General features: G+C 34.9%; 1 protein-coding gene across 4 annotated transcripts in view; it reads left to right on the plus strand.

Moving 5' to 3' along the window:
- Positions 1-18,915, plus strand: part of SI (sucrase-isomaltase) — a 155,231-nt gene that overhangs the window by 83,012 nt on the left and 53,304 nt on the right. For all 4 annotated transcript variants that reach the window (XM_053903663.1, XM_053903664.1, XM_053903666.1 and 1 more), the window contains 6 exons: positions 3,821-3,937; positions 5,932-6,086; positions 6,971-7,055; positions 8,133-8,189; positions 14,978-15,102; positions 16,875-16,963. In XM_053903663.1, the coding sequence (XP_053759638.1) occupies positions 3,821-3,937; positions 5,932-6,086; positions 6,971-7,055; positions 8,133-8,189; positions 14,978-15,102; positions 16,875-16,963 (628 nt within the window). The remainder of the gene's footprint in view (positions 1-3,820; positions 3,938-5,931; positions 6,087-6,970; positions 7,056-8,132; positions 8,190-14,977; positions 15,103-16,874; positions 16,964-18,915) is intronic.

Consider the following 18,915-nt stretch of genomic DNA (forward strand, 5'->3'; position numbering starts at 1 on the left):
CATTTATATTAGCTGTGCATGACTTTTAATTTTGTAATGTGATCTTAATAATCTTCAATAAAATGATTAAATGTATGTTACAGAAAAATCCAATCTTTATTCTTAGGGAATTTATGAAAGAAAAGAATATAGGTGGTATCTATAACATTCTAGCCATTAGAATGAGAAATGGGAATAAATAAAATCCAAGGAACTCAAAATAATACATGAAACAAATATCAATATAAACAAAGCAAAGGAAAAGCTTTTATAAAGTAAATAAAGCCCCAGATAAGATGGTAGGGAAAAATCCAAATATAGTGGTAATAAAGACAAATGTCAGAAGTCTAAATATCTTTCAATACTAGATTGTCAGTTTAAGATAAAAACCAATAAAGCTGTTTCCTGTATTTAAAAGAAAAAAATAAGAGATAAAAAATAAAGACAGAGATAAGTCTCAAATTTTAAAAGCAGAGAAAATCTGTTCCAGGCAACTCTGGATATATAGAATCTAATCAGTCTTTATATCAAATAAAAAATGTATGCAGTGTTGATAATTGAACATTAAAGAGAGCCACTACATAAAAAAATAATGTAAAATATGTTAGGAAATTATAGTGATTCATTTTTTTCTTTCTTTCATATGCACAAAACAAAATGAAAACCTGAGAAACGTAAGAGAAGACCATGGGGGAGGGGAAGGAAAAAAAAAAGTTAGAGAGGGAGGGAGCCAAACCATAAGAGACTCTTAAAAACTGACAACAATCTGAGGGTTGATGGGCGGTGGTAGGGAGGGGTGAGTGGGTGATGGGTACTGAGGAGGGCACCTGTTGAGATGAGCACTGGGTGTTGTATGGAAACCAATTTGAGAATAAATTTCATATTAAAAAAAAACCCAACCAAATAACAAAAATCACACACGTGCGTGCGCGCGCACACACACACACACACACACACACCGCACACACACACACTCAAGAGTCTTGACTTGGGAAATTAAAAAACGCATTTTAAAATGATTCATTAGTCAAAAAACAAACTGAATGGAAAAAGAGGGGGGGAATAAATCCTTAGAACTGAGTGCTAGCAATTATACTTAATATCAAAACTATAAGTTGTCAACTAAATTTGTTTTAGTGGAAAACTTACAGCCTTAACTGCTTAGATTAAAAACAAAGAAAGGCTGAATATTAATGAGTAAAGTGCATTAATTAAGAAAATGGAAAAAACAAAGTAGAATAAACCTAAAGAAAAAAGTAAGGAATGAAAATAAGAGAAGACATTAATGCAGGGAAGCAAAGTTTCTAGAGAAAAATTAATAATATGAAATTACAAAGATGACTTTGGAAATTTGAATAAAATAGATTTTTGGCAAATTTTGTCTAAAAAAGGTTGAAAGAAATAAGCAATGTTACAATGTATTTTAAGATAAAGTGTTAATTTATTATAGCAAGTAATTAATACACAGTTACCAGGAGTAAATATTAAAAGTAAATGTAGGATAGTTTTGAGAAAATTTTAAGTAGCTAAATTAAATACATGCCATGTTCATAGATAATAAAGCTTAATATATTAGAAATATACATTCTCCCCAAACTATTATCCAACATTAGTGATATTCCAATTTAAACTATAAAGTGAGTTTGGGGAACATAAAAGATTCTTTAAACTTCATGTGGGAGACAATACAATGTAAAGAAGTAGAAAAGAGCACAAGGATTCACCCTATCCAATAAAACAGTAATATAGCACAATTCTTGACTCTGTATATTCAAAGAGAATAATATGGCATAATATGGAATAGGCTCATGCATTAATGAAATGCATTAACTGATTGCACTATCACTATAAATCAGTGAGGAAAGTATCAAATATTCATATGTGAAGTATCATTTATTCATAATAAAATAAAATGGGTCCATGACTTACACTTCACACAAAAATCAATCCCAGATAGATTAAAGAGTTATGTATGAAAAGTAAGCTTTAGAGGCGCCTGGGTGGCTCAGTCGGTTAAGCGTCCGACCAGCTCAGGTCACGATCTCGCGGTTCGTGAGTTTGAGCCCCGCGTCGGGCTCTGGGCTGATGGCTCAGAGCCTGGAACCTGCTTCCAATTCTGTGCCTCCCTCTCTCTCTGACCCTCCCCCGTTCATGCTCTGTCTCTCTCTGTCTCAAAAATAAATAAATGTTAAAAAAAAATTTTTTTTAAAAGAAAAGTAAACTTTAAACATATTAGAAAAACATATGAGTAACTGTGATGTTGGGTTAGAGGTATAATTTCCTAAACAAATCACAGAAGGCACAAATAATAAAGAAATATAAATTTTACTGTAACAAAATAAAAACTTTTGTTCATTAAAAGACTATTTTAAAAGTTAAAATGGGGGCGCCTGGGTGGCTCAGTGGGTTAAGCGTCTGACTTCAGCTCAGGTCACGATCTCGCGGTTCGTGAGTTCGAGCCCCACGTCGGGCTCTGGGCTGATGGCTCAGAGCCTGGAGCCTGTTTCCGATTCTGTGTCTCCCTCTCTCTCTGCCCCTCCCCCGTTCATGCTCTGTCTCTCTCTGTCCCAAAAATAAATAAACGTTAAAAAAAATTTTTTTTAAAAAGTTAAAATGACATGTTCAATTCATATAGTCAATAAATGACTAATACTCAATTTAAACTACCTACTGTAATTTGTAGAAGGTAAAACAATGGAAAAATTAGCAAAGGTTGTAAACAGGTAATTCTATAGGAAGAGAAACCAATATGGACTCAGTAAGAATATGAAAAAGTTCCCAACTTCCATAGTAATCAGAGAAATACAAGTTAAAATTTTAGTGAGGTATACATATCATATATATAGGTGGCAAAAATTAAAAGTCGAAATATAACAGGAATTGACAAGAAATGGAACAAAGGAAATTTTCGTGGACTGTGACTGTGCTTACTAATGGTTACAGCCGGTTTTGATTAAACAATGTGCATTTCCAATAAACCAGAGAAATAATCTTGAAAATATTTGTATATATAAACGTATATATAATACCATACAGTAAAGGTAAATATGTGTGTGTGTGTGTGTGTGTGTGTGTGTATGTATATATATACATATATTTCCATAGAATATTACTCACAAAAAAGCCACAAATAAGTTTGATAGGAACATTTTTCATAGTCATGAGATCCCATATGATAGAAAACTAGAACCACATTAACGTAAGTGAATCTCACAACAATAGTACCTTGAGAAAAAAATGAAATGCAATGTCATTCGTACAGTCTGCCATTTATATAAAGTTAAGAAACATGCAAAAAATACTATATTTTGTTTATGGATATTTACATACTATTTAGAAAAATAAAGAAATGGCTGTAAACATTTAAATAAATGTAAACATACTAAATTAAGGATAAGAGTTTTCCTGGAGGGTCCTTAAAGGAAGAGAAATGAAATTTTAATGGCTACATGTTAGACACCATTTTTTTTACTATTTTACTATTACAGTAATATATTATAAATGGAAAAAATCAGATCATGGGAGGGGAGTTTTGGATTAAGAAACAACACATTTTAATAATATAAATTCACACTATACATTAACAATGATTAGATCAAAGGAGAAAATAAATACATGAGACTAAATAAAGAGACAGTGAAAAAAAGTGTAAAATGATGCAATTAGAGGCAAATAAATAGCAAAAATGGAAAATAAAAAACTAAGTTAAGGAAGAATATATGAAGACAGTAAATTAAAGATTGTAAGTAATGCAGGTTAATCTGTTGAGGCATAAAATGTGATGCCCTAGGCAAATTTGAGACTCTTTACGCTATGAATGATAGATATATTTGTTATTTAGGTTGGAGCGGACATCTGTGGATTTGTGGTTAATACCACAGAAGAGCTTTGCAGGAGGTGGATGCAACTTGGGGCCTTTTATCCATTTTCCAGGAACCATAATGGTGATATATATGAGGTAAATTCCTTTTCTTCTCCATGTTTTGAAATAAAACCTTATTCTAGTTTTAGCAATGTACTTAAATTTATATCTGTAGAAGAAAGGGGCTGAAAGTTTGTAGCATAATTTTTAAAGAGGAGTTAGAAGTTCCCTTCTCAAGGCCTATAAATATTTTGTATATTTAAAAAATGGTCAAATAAAGGAATCGTGAAATGTAATGGGGTCACAACATAAATATCTTATTTAAGCATAAAGCATATACAAGGAAATTAGATCACTTTAACTTAAAATAACTTAATACTTAAAATTAAAGCCAAAGGGTTTTGAGTCTAGATTCTTGCATTCCAACAATGTAAATTCCAGGTAATTTTTCTTTCATAAAAAATACAAGGTAATATTAAGGATTTACAGTTTTTGTTTCATTAAAGAAACACAAGAAGTTCAAGACACTGTAAAAGTAGTTTGAGTCCAGAGTCTTTCCATAATAAGTAAAACTGGAATGACAGCTTGGGAAAAAATAAAACTAACACTTACCGTATGTATCTGAACTGGTGGGAGTTGATATATAAGGACATACTGAAGTACCAGCCCTGTGAATTCAGCATGCTCTGGGCTTTCAGAAACATATTTCTCAGAGAAACTGGGAAAATTAGGTGAGACCATTAAGTCAATTAAGTGCATGTTAAGAAATGATTCATTGTTTACACACTAGTTACACATAGGGCCTTAATTCTGTTTGAGAAGAGGGACAACCACTCAGAGCTCAGCCTGGAAGAAGGTATGACAGAACAAAAGTAAGAGGTATAAATTGGAGATTAGTCATTACCTAATCTACTGAGACATGCTTTCAAGAAATTTGTGCTCATGGGGAATACTGATATGAATTATATTACACTGTGTTAATTTCTGACCCCAAAAAGCAGTTGCTGAGACAGACATGATAGAGATTTATTAGTGAAAAACTTGTGAAGGATAAAGGGGAGGGAGAGGAGAAAATAGAGCCTTCACATCACAATTGGGGTCTGAATCTGGTGAAGATGAAGGCAAGGAAAGCGGGTTTTTAAAGAGAGTCACACACTGCAGCCCAATTCTAAGGAAGTTTCCACTCAGCCCAGTGGTGAGTCCTCAATGCAAAGATGACCTTGGAAATGTCCTGTGTTTTCTATGAATGGGCCTGAATAGTACTCCCACCATGATCATTGATTAGCTGGGAGCAGCCGAAGGGAAATGTCTTCAGAGTAAACATGATGGTGAATCAAGGGAGGCAGCAGCTGGTGCCCTCAGTATAATTTTGCTACCCATAACAGGAGATCTAAGCAGGTTTGCTCATATCACTGCACCTAGACTAAGAGAGTCCACTGATCCAGCGTGGGCTTAGCAGGAAAGCTGTCCTTCAGGTTACAAGCTGTCCTTCAGCTACAAGAGCCGGCCAAGCTGCTCTGTTCCCTGTATCTCTGGGCCAGTAGACTACCTGGGCTTTTTTTCCTAATGGCAAGGACAAGGCACAAGGCAGTAAGTCCTCAGGCAAGCACATTTCAAGCCTTTACATGAATGGGTCGCATGTTACTAAAACTCCATTGGCCAAAGTATGTCACTTAGCTGAGCACAAAGTCAAGTGCACTTGATGGGAAATACACTCCATTTTATTGGTAGGGATTTCAGAGTTATACAGCAAAGGTTGGAGGTACAGGAAGCATGAAAATTGGAGCCAATAATGCAGTCTACCACAAATAATATAGGTGAAAATTCTTCGTTAAAATATTTTTTCATCTCTAATATATAAAAATGAAAAATGCCCAGTTTAAAATAAAGTTTAATTAAAACATATCCAAATAAAAATATAAAAACTAAAAATACTTATATACTTTGATGATGAAAGAGGAACAATTTCAAATTTTCATACACAAACTAAAATGTATATAATTTGCATTTCAAAAATAGCTTAAATGCTTCTCTTTAATTTTCATTCACATTTTAGCGTTTTTAATGTCAATTTCCTTTTTATTCCATAGCATCAGGATCCAGCATTTTTTGGACAGAATTCTCTTTTGGTTAATTCATCAAGGCACTATTTGAATATTCGCTATACCTTATTACCTTTCCTATATACTCTGTTTTACAAAGCCCATAAGTTTGGAGAAACAGTAGCACGGCCAGTTCTTCATGAGTGAGTACTACGTTCAAGAATTTTAATTTTTTCAAATTATATGAGACATATATTGAAAAATTAATGGAGATTAATCAAGATGTCAAATGGATTTCTGCTTTTTTTTATATTCATATAAATCATTTGATGAACTGTGGAATAACATTAGTAAATAAATATGGTTAATTTAATTAATTGGACAAGATTAAGTTAGAAATGTGGGAATTAAATAGATCTTAAAAGAAAAAATATATAGAAAATATATTGGGTAAATTATATTAGCAATATTAAATATGCAGTTATTGAAAACTTATTATGTATTGTCAAAATCATCTGAGTATATAGATCAAGAGTACAGTATAGTCACAGAGCAATGAATTGTGTTTGCCTTTGTATATTTTGAGCAAAGCAGGACCTTTCCTCAAGAAATGACTTTCGAATCCATATCAAAACACGAATTTTTTAACGAAAAATTTTAAAGGAAGAAAGTCGTGTATGAAAGATTTCTGGTACTTTACAAACCTATCTTAGAGGGGAAAATGAATTAAACAGAATAGTTGTTTATTACAGATAACAGATAACCTTATCATGTATGATAGATTTTTTTGAGCCCAGATGAACTAATTTCCTCCCACCTTCCCTCCTTTCTTCCCCCTCTCCCTTCCTTCCTTCCTTCCTTCCTTCCTTCCTTCCTTCCTTCCTTCCTTCTTGAGTGTCAGATGAACCATAAGGATATAAGAACCATAGATTCAAAATGACAGGTCAAACAAGTAAAAATTAAAGCTAATAATAATTCCCGGGAAAAGACTGAAATGATAAACCCAAGAAGGAATATGGATAAACCTATTTTTTTTACCGTTATATTGTAAACATGGCATTATGTAGCAAATTGTCATTATTCTTAGGTTTTATGAGGATATGAATACCTGGACTGAGGACACTCAATTCTTATGGGGCCCCTCATTACTTATTACTCCAGTCTTGAAAGAGGTAAGTTTTACAACTCTAATACATTTATTGCTTTTAAAGGAAAACTTTATAACCAAATCCACACTAAATTATAAAAAACAAAAAACACAACTTGGTAATAAATGTTACTCAGTAGACTGATTCAACCTGATAAATGTTGAATTGAATTCTAAAATGTAGAAGAAATGCTAAAAATAATAAAAATGATAAGTAGATTTATGCTTTTCAAATATATAATGTGTAACTGTGGAAATAAAATTATATAAAATTAGTATTCTTCTTAAGAAGACAACTTTATGGAATCAAAATCAAATCCATAGCAATAACAATGAACTCTCATTTAACTATACATAGACATTGAAATTTTGCTAACTTTTAGATAAAGAGGTTCTTGAAAGTCAGCTGATCATATGACCATATTGAAAATGTAGTGGAGTGAGATATTTGGTTTTATCTATCATTTAAAAGTCTATATGCCCATGGAAATATACAAAAATTAATGTGTACACATTTGCAATTACCATGGAGATTATGACAGTACAAATGCAAGTATGCATTGATTTTTTCAATTGCTACTTAAATAAATTTCAACTTTGCTTTTGGTGTGTTTTAAATTATTATATTATATGAAACTAATAAAAGAGTCTGTTGATTATTATTTATAACAAATATGGGAATGTAACAATACAAAGGAGGTTTTTTTCTTGACTATTAAAACCCAACTTAGGGGCACCTGGGTAGCTCAGTCGGTTAAGCGACCGACTTCAGCCCATGTCATGATTTCGCAGTTTGTGACTTTGAGCACCGCCTCTGTGCTGACAGCTCAGAGCCTGAGGCCTATGTCTGATTCTGTGTCTCTCCCTCTCTCTACCCCGCCCCTGCTCAACCTATGTCTGTCTTTCAATAATAAATACACCTTAAAAAAAATTTTTTTAATAAAAAAAAATAAAACCCAACTTAATATTTGGTATAATACTTTTCTGATAAAAGTAAACAAATTAAAGTAAACAAATGAAAAAAATATAAATATTTGGTATAATACTTTTCTGATAAAAGTAAACAAATGAAAAACATATAAATTATCTTGTTTTATTTTAGGGAGCAGATACAGTGAGTGCATATATCCCTAATGCTACTTGGTATGATTATGAAACTGTAAGTAACTTTAATATAATAATAGACTCACAAGAATTATACTGCGAAACATCTGATGTGGAAACTTAATTCCAAACATATAGCCTATCTGTTGTCAGCATTTGTGTGATTCTTATAAAAAATGAATAATTTTGGATAATGGTACTATTTGTGCCGGTATACATGTTTTGTTGCACATGGGCAAGTATATGTTTGTTGCATGTGACTAATATAAAGTTATATTCTTTAGTATAAAATCTTATTTATTTTTATTTTATTTTTTAAATATGAAATTTATTGTCAAATTGGTTTCCATACAACACCCAGGGCTCATCCCAACAGGTGCCCTCCTCAATGTCCATCACCCACCCTCCCCTCCCTCCCACCCCCCATCAACCTTCAGTTTATTCTCAGTTAAGAGTCTTTTATGGTTTGGCTCTCTCCTTCTCTAACTTTTTTTTCCCTTCCCCTCCCCCATGGTCTTCTGTTAAGTTTCTCAGGATCCACATAAGAGTGAAAACATACGGTATCTGTCTTTCTCTGTATGACTTATTTCACTTAGCATAGCACTCTCCAGTTCCATCCACGTTGCTACAAAAGGCCATATTTCATTCTTTCTCATTGCCAAGTAGTATTCCATTGTGCATATAAACCACAATTTCTTTATCCATTCATCAGTTGATGGACATTTAGGCTCTTTCCATAATTCGGCTATTGTAGAAAGTGCTGCTATAAACATTAGGGTACAAGTGCCCCGATCCATCAGCACTCCTGTATCCCTTGAGTAAATTCCTAGCAGTGCTATTGCTGGGTCATAAGATAGATCTATTTTTAATTTTTTAAGGAACCTCCACACTGTTTTCCAGAGTGGCTGCACCAGTTTGCATTCCCAACAGTGCAAGAAGGGTTCTCGTTTCTCCACATCCTCGCCAGCATCTATGGTCTCCTGCTTTGTTCATTGTAGCCACTCTGACTGGCATGAGGTGGTATCTCAGTGTGGTTTTGATTTGTATTTCCCTGATGAGGAGTGACATTGAGCATCTTTTCATGTGCCTATTGGCCATCTGGATGTCTTCTTTAGAGAAGTGTCTACTCACGTTTTCTGCCCATTTCTTCAATGCGTTATTTGTTTTTCGTGTGTGGAGTTTGGTGAGTTCTTTACAGATTTTGGATACTAGCCCTTTGTCCGATATGTCATTTGCAAATATCTTTTCCCATTCCGTCGGTTGCCTTTTAGTTTTGTTGATTGTTTCCTTTGCAGTTCAGAAGCTTTTTATCTTCATGAGGTCCCAATAGTTCATCTTTGCTTTTAATTCCCTTGCCTTTGGAGATGCGTCAAGTAAGAAATTGCTGCGGCTGAGGTCAGAGAGGTTTTCTCCTCTAGGGTTTTGATGGTTTCCTGTCTCACATTCAGGTCCTTTATCCATTTTGAGTTTATTTTGGTGAATGGTGTAAGAAAGTGGTCTAGTGTCATTCTTTTGCATGTTGCATGTCTCCCAGCACCATTTGTTAAAGAGACTGTCTTTTTTCTATTGGATATTCTTTCCTGCTTTGTCAAATATTAGTTGGCCATACTTTTGTGGGTCCAATTCTGGAGTCTCTATTCTATTCCACTGGTCTGTGTGTCTGTTTTTGTGCCAATACCATGCTATCTTGATGATTACAGCTTTGTGGTAGAGCCTAAAGTCTGGGATTGTGATGCCTCCTGTTTTGGTCTTCTTCTTCAAAATTACTTTGGCTATTCAGGGTCTTTTGTGGTTCCATACAAATTTTAGGATTGCTTTTTCTAGCTTCAAGAAGAATGCTGGTGCAATTTTGATTGGGATTGCATTGAATGTGTAGATAGCTTTTGGTAGTATTGACATTTTCATAGTATTTATTCTTCCAATCTATAAGCATGGAATGTTTTTCCATTTCTTTGTATCTTCTTCAATTTCCTTCATAAGCTTTCTATAGTTTTCAGTATACAGATCTTTTACATCTTTGGTTAGGTTCATTCCTAGGTATTTGATGTTTCTTGGTGCATTTGCGAATGGGATCAGTTTCTTTGTCTTTCTGTTGCTTCATTATTAGTGTGTAGAATGCAACTGATTTCTGTACATTGATTTTGTATCCTGCGACTTTGCTGAATTCATGTATCAGTTCTAGAAGACTTTTGGTGGAGTCTGTCGGGTTTTCCATGTATAATATCATGTCATCTGCAAAAAGCGAAAGCTTGACTTCATCTTTGCCAATTTCGATGCCTTTGATTTTCTTTTGTTGTCTGATTGCTGATGCTAGAACTTCCAACAATATGTTAAACAACAGCGGTGAGAGTGGACATCCCTGTTGTGTTCCTGATCTCAGGGGGAAAGCTCTCAGTTTTTCCCCATTGAGGATGATATTAGCTGTGGGCTTTTCATAAATGGCTTTTATGATGTTTAAGTATGTTCCTTCTATCCCGACCTTCTTGAGGGTTTTTATTAAGAAAGATGCTGAATTTTGTCAAATGATTTTTCTGCATCGATTGACAGGATCATATGGTTCTTCTTTTCTTTTATTAATGTGATGTATCGCATTGATTGATTTGCAAATGTTGAACCAGCCCTACAGGGATGAATCCCACGTGATCATGGTGAATAATTCTTTTTATATGCTGTTGAATTCGATTTGCTGGTATCTTATTGAGAATTTTTGCATCCATATTCATCATGGATATTGGCTTGTAGTTCTCTTTTTTTTGCTGGGTCTCTGTCTGGTTTAGGAATCAGAGTAATGCTGGCTTCATAGAATGAGTCTGGAAGTTTCCCTTCCCTTTCTATTTTTTGGAACCGCTTGAGAAGGATGGGTATTATCTCTGCTTTAAATGTCTGGTAGAATTCCCCAGGGAATCCATCTGGTCCTGGACTCTTATTTGTTGGGAGATTTTTGATATCTGATTCAATTTCTTTGCTGGTTGGGGGTCTGTTCAAGTTTTCTGTTTCTTTCTATTTGAGTTTTGGGAGTGTGTGGGTGCTTAGGAATTTGTCCATTTCTTCCAGGTTGTCCAGTTTGTTGGCATATAGTTTTTCATAGTATTCCCTGATAATTGTGTATTTCTGAGGGATTAGTTGTAATAACTCCATTTTAATTCATGATTTTATCTATTTGGGTCCTCTCCCTTTTCCTTTTGAGAAGCCTGGCTAGAGGCTTATCAATTTTGTTTATTTTTTCAAAAAACCAGCTCTTGGTTTCATTGATCTGCTCTACAGTTTTTTTAGATTCTATATTATTTATCTCTGCTCTGATCTTTATTATTTCTCTTCTTCTGCTGGGTTTAGGCTGCCTTTGCTGTTCTGCTTCTATTTCCTTTAGGTGTCCTGTTAGATTTTATATTTGGGATTTTTCTTGTTTCTTGAGATAAGCCTGGATTGCAATGTATTTTCCTCTCAGGACTGCCTTTGCTGCATCCCAAAGCATTTGGATTGTTGTATTTTCATTTTCATTTGTTTCCACATATTTTTAAATTTATTCTCTAATTGCCTGGTTGATGCATTAATTCTTTAGTAGGGTGTTCTTTAACCTCCATGCTTTTGGAGGTTTTCCAGACTTTTTCCTGTGGTTGATTTTAAGTTTCATAGCATTGTGGTCTGAAAGTGTGCATGGTATGATCTCAATTCTTTTATACTTATGAAGGGCTGTTTTGTGACCCAGTATGTGATCTATCTCAGAGAATGTTCCATGTGCACTTGAGAAGAAAGTATATTCTGTTGCTTTGGGATGCAGAGTTCTAAATATATCTGACAAGTCCATCTGATCCAATGTATCATTCAGGGCCCTTGTTTCTTTATTGACTGTGTGTCTAGATGATCTATCCATTGTTCAGTGGGGTATTAAAGTCCCCTGCAATTGCCACATTCTTATCAATATGGTTGCTTATGTTTGTGATTGTTTTATGTATTTGGGGGCTCCTGTATTCAGTGCAGAGACATTTATAATTGTTAGCTCTTCCTGATGGATAGACCCTGTAATTATTATATAATGCCCTTCTTCTTCTCTTGTTACAGCCTTTAATTTAAAGTCTAGTTGGTCTGATATAAGTATGGCTACTCCACCTTTCTTTTGACTTCCAGTAGCATGATAAATAGTTCTCCATCCCCTCACTTTCAATCTGAAGGTGTCCTCAGGTCTAAAATGAGTCTCTTGTAGACAGCAAATAGATGGGTCTTGTTTTTTTATCCATTCTGATACCCTGTGTCTTTTGGTTGGTGCATTTAGTCCATTTACATTCAGTGTTATTATAGAAAGATATGGGTTTAGAGTCATTGTGATGTCTGTAGGTTTCATGCTTGTAGTGCTGTCTCTGGTACTTTGTGGTCCTTGCAACATTTCACTCGCAGAATCCCCCTTAGGATCTCTTGTAGGGCTGGTTTAGTGGTGATGAATTCCTTCAGTTTTTGTTTGGGGAATCCTTTATCTCTCTTTCTATTCTGAATGACAGACTTGCTAGATAAAGAATTTTTGGCTATTTTTTCTATTCATCACACTGAAGATTTCCTGCCATTCCTTTCTCGCCTACCAAATTTCAGTAGGTAGGTCTGCCACTACTCTTATGGGTCTACCCTTGTAAGTTATAGCATGTTTATCTCTAGCTGCTTTCAGAATTTTTTCTTTATCCTTTATTTTGCCAGTTTCACTACAACATGTCATGCAGATCAATTCATGTTACGTCTGAAGGGAGTTCTCTGTGCCTCTTGGATTTCAGTGCCTTTTTCCTTCCCCAGATCAGGGAAGTTCTCAGCTATGATTTGTTCAAGTACACCTTCAGCCCCTTTCTCTCTCTTCTTCTTCTGGAATTCCTATGATATGGATATTATTCCATTTGATTGCATAACTTAGTTCTCTAATTCTTCCCTCATACTCCTGGATTTTTTTTTATCTCTCTTTTTCTCAGCTTCCTTTTTTTCCATAATTTTATCTTCTAATTCACCTATTCTCTCCTCTGCCTCTTCAGTCCGTGCTATGGCCACTTCCATTTTATTTTGCACCTCATTTATAGCATTTTTTAGCTCCTCATGACTGTTTCTTAATCCCTTGATCTCTGTAGCAATAGATTCTCTGCTGTCCTCTATGTGTTTTTTCAAGCCCAGCAATTAATTTTATGACCATTATCCTAAATTCTTTTTCTGTTATATTGCTTAAATTGTTTTTGATCAATTCGTTAGCTGTCACTACTTCCTGGAGTTTCTTTTGAGGAGAATTCTTCTGTTTTGTCATTTTGGGTACTCCCTGAGATGGCTTGGAACTGCAGGGCACTTCCCCTGTGCTGTCCAGGGTGACTTGTATTGTGGGCAGGGCTGCAGTCAGACCTGATGTCTGCCCCCAGCCCACCGCTGGGGCTCCAGTCAGACTGGTGTGTACCTTACCTTCCACTCTCCCAAGGGCAGGACTCACTGTGGAGTGGTGTGGCCCCTGTCTGGGCTATTTGCACACTGCCAGGCTTGCATGGCATCTGGCATATTAGCCCGGGTGGATCCGCAAGGTGCACAGGGGCGAGAGGGGCAGGCTTAGCTTGATTTGCGTGGGAGGTCCTCTGTGGGAGGGGCCTTGCAGCACCAGGAGGGAGGCAGACCCGTTGGAGGGATGGATCCACAAAAGCACAGAGTTGGGTGTTTGCACAGTGCAGGCAAGTTTGGTGCCGGGAACTGGTTCCCTTTGGAATTTTGGCTGGGGGATGGGAGGGGGAGATGGCGCTTGCCAGCGCCTTTGTTCCCGTGCCAAGCTGAGTTTTGTCTTCTGGGGCTCAACAACTCTCCCTCCCTGCGTCGTCTCACCCTCCCCAGTCTCTGAGAGCAGAGCTGTTGACTTTTAACATTCTAGATGTTAAGTCCCACCGGCTGTCAGAACTCACGGAGTCCCACCCCTTGGCTTTTGCAAGCCAGACTTCAGGCGCTCTGCCTTGCCTGGCGGGGTGCCCCTCCACCACCCAGTCCCTCCCGCCAGTCCGTGTAGCACGCACCGCCTTTCTACCCTTCCTACCCTCTTCCATGGGCCTCTTGTCTACACTTGGCTCTGGAGAGTCCATTCTGCTAGTCTTCTGGTGGTTTTCTGGGTTATTTAGGCAGGTGTGGGTGGAATCTAAGTGGTCAGCAGGGTGAGGTGAGCCCAGCGTCCTCCTATGCTGCCATCTTCCCCCTGGAGTCTTACTTATTTTTAGTTTACAGAAATAAGTCAGGGGTAATTTTAGGAAGGAGTGGGGATTCATTTTAATACTTTTTCTATTTATATATTTATTTTAATGCCAGAGGAATTGAGTACTGAGCTAATCCTAAACATTTGTTTTTATAATGGTACATTCAAAAGTTCGGGAAAGATTTTCTTTTCAACTTTGAAAAGGCAACATGGTAGCATTCATATTCAACCTATTTTTGTAATTGACTAAGACCTTTAAGAAGTATTTATTTTAAAAGGCATCATTTTGTATATCACTTACTTTTGCTAAGCAGACTCTTTATTTTTATAGAAACAATGATTTTTTAAAAGCTTTTTTAAACAAGAACAAACAATAAAAATAGGGCTAAGTAAGAGTACTAAATATCATAGAGGGGAAATGGATTTCTCTAAGTTGGGTTTTGGTTTTGGGGGGGAAAGTAGATTTATTTTTATCCTGCCTTGTTCAATAAACTGAAAAAAAATTTTTTCAAAGTTCAAAGTCAGCATATTAATATTCATTTAAATGACCTGAATTGCTCACAGTAAAAATTATTTCAATGTGTAAATTCAAATTATTGTGAAGTGGGATTAAAATTTTTACAAATACTAAAAAAATCTTCCTAACTTCTAAATATTAGGGTGCAAAAAGGCCATGGAAAAAACAACGTGTTAATATGTACCTTCCAGGAGACAAAATAGGATTACATCTTAGAGGAGGTTATATTATCCCCATTCAACAACCTGCTGTAACTACAAATGCAAGGTAAAATGACAAATCATTAACTTAAATCTGAGATATAATTCAAGTTTTAATATTTCTATTTTATTAAGAATCAAAGATTAATGTTTCATTTTTTTCACCAGAATATTTATGTAGAGAGGGAATTCTTAAATATAATCATCATTTATAAAAAAAAATGCAAATTATATACATTATTACAAACTGCTTGACTTAAAGAATGAACATAGATTATAAATTTATTTCTTGTGCTAAAAATGTGCTGACATTCTCTATAGAATATGTATAATTAAAGTTCAGTCCTTATCTTAATAAAAATATGAGAACTTAAAGTAAATTATATAATTGTTAAAAAATCATACTTAGATTTTCAATATGTAAATGACACATGTTTTTCTTTCTGCTAAAATGTTTTACATTTAAATTGATAAATGAGGTGGAAAATTCTGTGTAGGGAAAGAACAAGACAGAAACTAAGTTGTTCATTAAGAATAAATTACAGAAATATTTGGGGAAAAAAGACGAAACTTGAAAATTCTGGCTCAAAAGGGCACATAAGGTGTTATATTGAATCCACATATTTCCTCACATTTTGCAACATCGCAAGAGATAGTCACTCTCTATTCCTTATCCTCCTGTGTTTTCTTCATAACCTTAAGAATATCTGGAGTCGTACAGGTAGTGTGTTCACTCCCCTAGACTGTAAACTCCATGAAGGCAGGGACTTGACTTTTCGCTGCTTTAGTCCCCAAACCAATAATAACATCTGACTCATAATCTGCTCCCTATTTTCGCTAAATATTTGTTGAAGGAACACATATATGAGTGAATGAATGTGTGCTAGTAATGTAATTATTTTGGCATTCTACAATTGATTATTTTCAGACTGTAACTGTTTCTTGAATGTGTTCTCCAACAAATTAGTTAAATTCTAGAGCTGTATTGAACAAGAGAAGCATACGCTTTGGTGAGTGTATGCAGGATGGAATATGTTGTATACAGAGCAGTTGCCTGGACTGCATAGGGGTACTATTTTAGGGGTACTATTTTAGGTTTAAAAACCTACAGTAATATATAACTAAGGAAAAAATTTTATTTATTATGTCTCAGGATAGAATTAGCTTGATTTTTAAGGTTATTAGATATTCCACTGAGCATTATTTTTTTTTAATTTTTTAATGTTTATTTATTTTTGAGAGAGAGACAGAGTATGAACAGGGGAGGAGCAGAAAGATAGGGAGACACAGAATCAGAAGCAGGCTCCAGGCTCTGAGCTGTCAGCACAGAGCCAGACGTTGGGCTCAAACTCACGAACCATGAGATCATGACCTGAGCTAAAGCCTGACACTCAACCGACTGAGCCACCCAGGCGCTCTGCATTAAATTTGTTATATTGTACTTTTCATTTTTATGTATATAAGATGTAGCCCTGATAAATTGCAAGGTAGAGTTAATTGAGGTGTTGTAAATACATGTTAAATATATTCTGCATTCATAAGGTATATTTAATTTTTCTTGTTTGAATTGAAGTATCATTATACTGTTTCAATTTTGCTTGTGTCCTACTTAGCCTCCAAACAATTCCATATTATGTTTATTATATTTATTTTTATTTATAAATTATTTTCTTGTGGACAAATTATTAATAAGTATAGACATAAATTTTATTGATATCAATGTTCTCACATGAATGCAGTACTCCTAAAAATCCATTAGGTTGAAATGGACTTATTTATAGGATATTTCACTATTATAAATTTACTTTGAATAACAAATCTCCCAAACTTACTTAACAGCCGAAAGAACCCTCTAGGACTTATAGTTGCATTAGATGAAGATAACACAGCAAAAGGAGACTTTTTCTGGGATGATGGTGAAACTAAAAGTAAGTCTCAATGTGATATGCTTTTAAATGTTCATTCTGATGAGGGAACATTTGCCTTTATTGATATATGCATCTGTTTAAAAAATGTCACAAGCTTTATTTTTAATTCTTGTTTTTTATCTATTTTAGTCTATGAGGTTACTTTCTGAAATTTAACATTGTTCTTTAAATTATCAATATTAAATTACAATATTTAGTTTTGTCTATTAGTTCATTGTCAAGTTGTTTGACAAGTATAGATATCTTTCTCTATTAGATTATTAATTTTAATTAAAGTAGTTAATAAATTCACAGATATATAAATTGTATCATAGTTTCAACTCTCTTAAATGATTGTAATAGTTAAAACTAAAATTTTATTACTATAAAAAAACAAACATTTAAAAGTTTAGTTAATTAATGTTAAATTATTTAAGGTAAGAATATTATCATATAAATGTTTCACAATTTAATTATTGTCTTTAATTTTATTTCATGAGCCCCAAACTTGAAAATTCAGTAATCCAAATGAATAAACGATGAGCCATTTTTTGCTAATATATAATTACACCATAGTAAAAATATCGGTTTAGTCAATTATAATTACCCTAATAAATGTGTTAACTTTCATATTATCTTCTTTCTTTTAATAGAAGGCTCTTAGGTATTTGTTTTATATATATGTGTACAAAGAATTATAGTTTAGCTCCTATTTTAGCCCACTACTTCTCAGATGTATTAAATATCCCATATGTCTTTGTATGTGTGTGAAACATCCAAATATCTCTAACTTCAAGAAATAGTCTATGCATTGTTGTGCTCTCTTACAATTTGAAAATATGGAATCTATTAAAAAATTCATGTTCATTTTTAAGTCTTATCTATAAACATATAGATTACTGCAATATATCTGCTCCACCTGCAGTCTTACCTGTCAGTTGATGGTAATTTCATCTCTACGAGATGCCAAAAAACTTTAGTTGACCATTTTCTCTCACAACCTAGGAATCTCTCTTGGTTCTCCCTTGACCTAGTTCTCTCATCAGTTCCACCACTATCATTACTGTCTTTCATTTTAATTAGTGTAATACCTCCCTAACTGGTCTATGTCCATAGTTCTTCTCAAACTCCATGTACATTTTATTTACAATCCAGCAGATAGATTTTAAAATCATCTTTTAAAAGATGATTCAGTTAGGAACCAGAGACTTTACCAAGACCTAGACCACTGACCGTGATCTGTACCTTTGCACATGTGTGCACACACACAAGCTCACACACACACACAGTTGTCCCCTACTGCTCTTTATTTCTCATTCTATTTCTCATTCTACTTCAGCACACCAGCCTTCTTGCTCGGTTTCAAATACCTTAGGGTCTAAGCACACTAGGGTGAGCTCTGTCATGATAATAGGTTCCAAACATTTACTACGTAAAAGTTACTTAAGATTGGATTCCTGGGGTGCCTGGGTGACTCAGTTGGTTAAGCGTCTGACTTCAGCTCAGGTCATGATCTAACAGTCTGTGAGTTCAAGCCCAGCATCGGGTTCTGTGCTTGACAGCTCAGAGCCTGGAGCCTGCTTCAGAGTCTGTGTCTCCCTCTCTCTCTGCCCCTCCCCTGCTCATGCTCTGTTTTTCTCTGTCTCAAAAATAAATAAACATATAAAAAAAAGAGATTGGATTCCTGCTGAACTAAATTATTTGTGATCATCAATTAAAGAATGTTGTTGAGACTTCAGCTCAGGTCATGATCTAACAGTCTGTGAGTTCAAGCCCAGCATCGGGTTCTGTGCTTGACAGCTCAGAGCCTGGAGCCTGCTTCAGAGTCTGTGTCTCCCTCTCTCTCTGCCCCTCCCCTGCTCATGCTCTGTTTTTCTCTGTCTCAAAAATAAATAAACATATAAAAAAAAGAGATTGGATTCCTGCTGAACTAAATTATTTGTGATCATCAATTAAAGAATGTTGTTGAGATC

This window comes from Panthera pardus, unplaced genomic scaffold (genome assembly GCF_024362965.1).
Source record: "Panthera pardus isolate Hobbes unplaced genomic scaffold, ASM2436296v1 HiC_scaffold_16, whole genome shotgun sequence".
In the NCBI taxonomy this organism is placed as follows: Eukaryota; Metazoa; Chordata; class Mammalia; order Carnivora; family Felidae; genus Panthera; species Panthera pardus.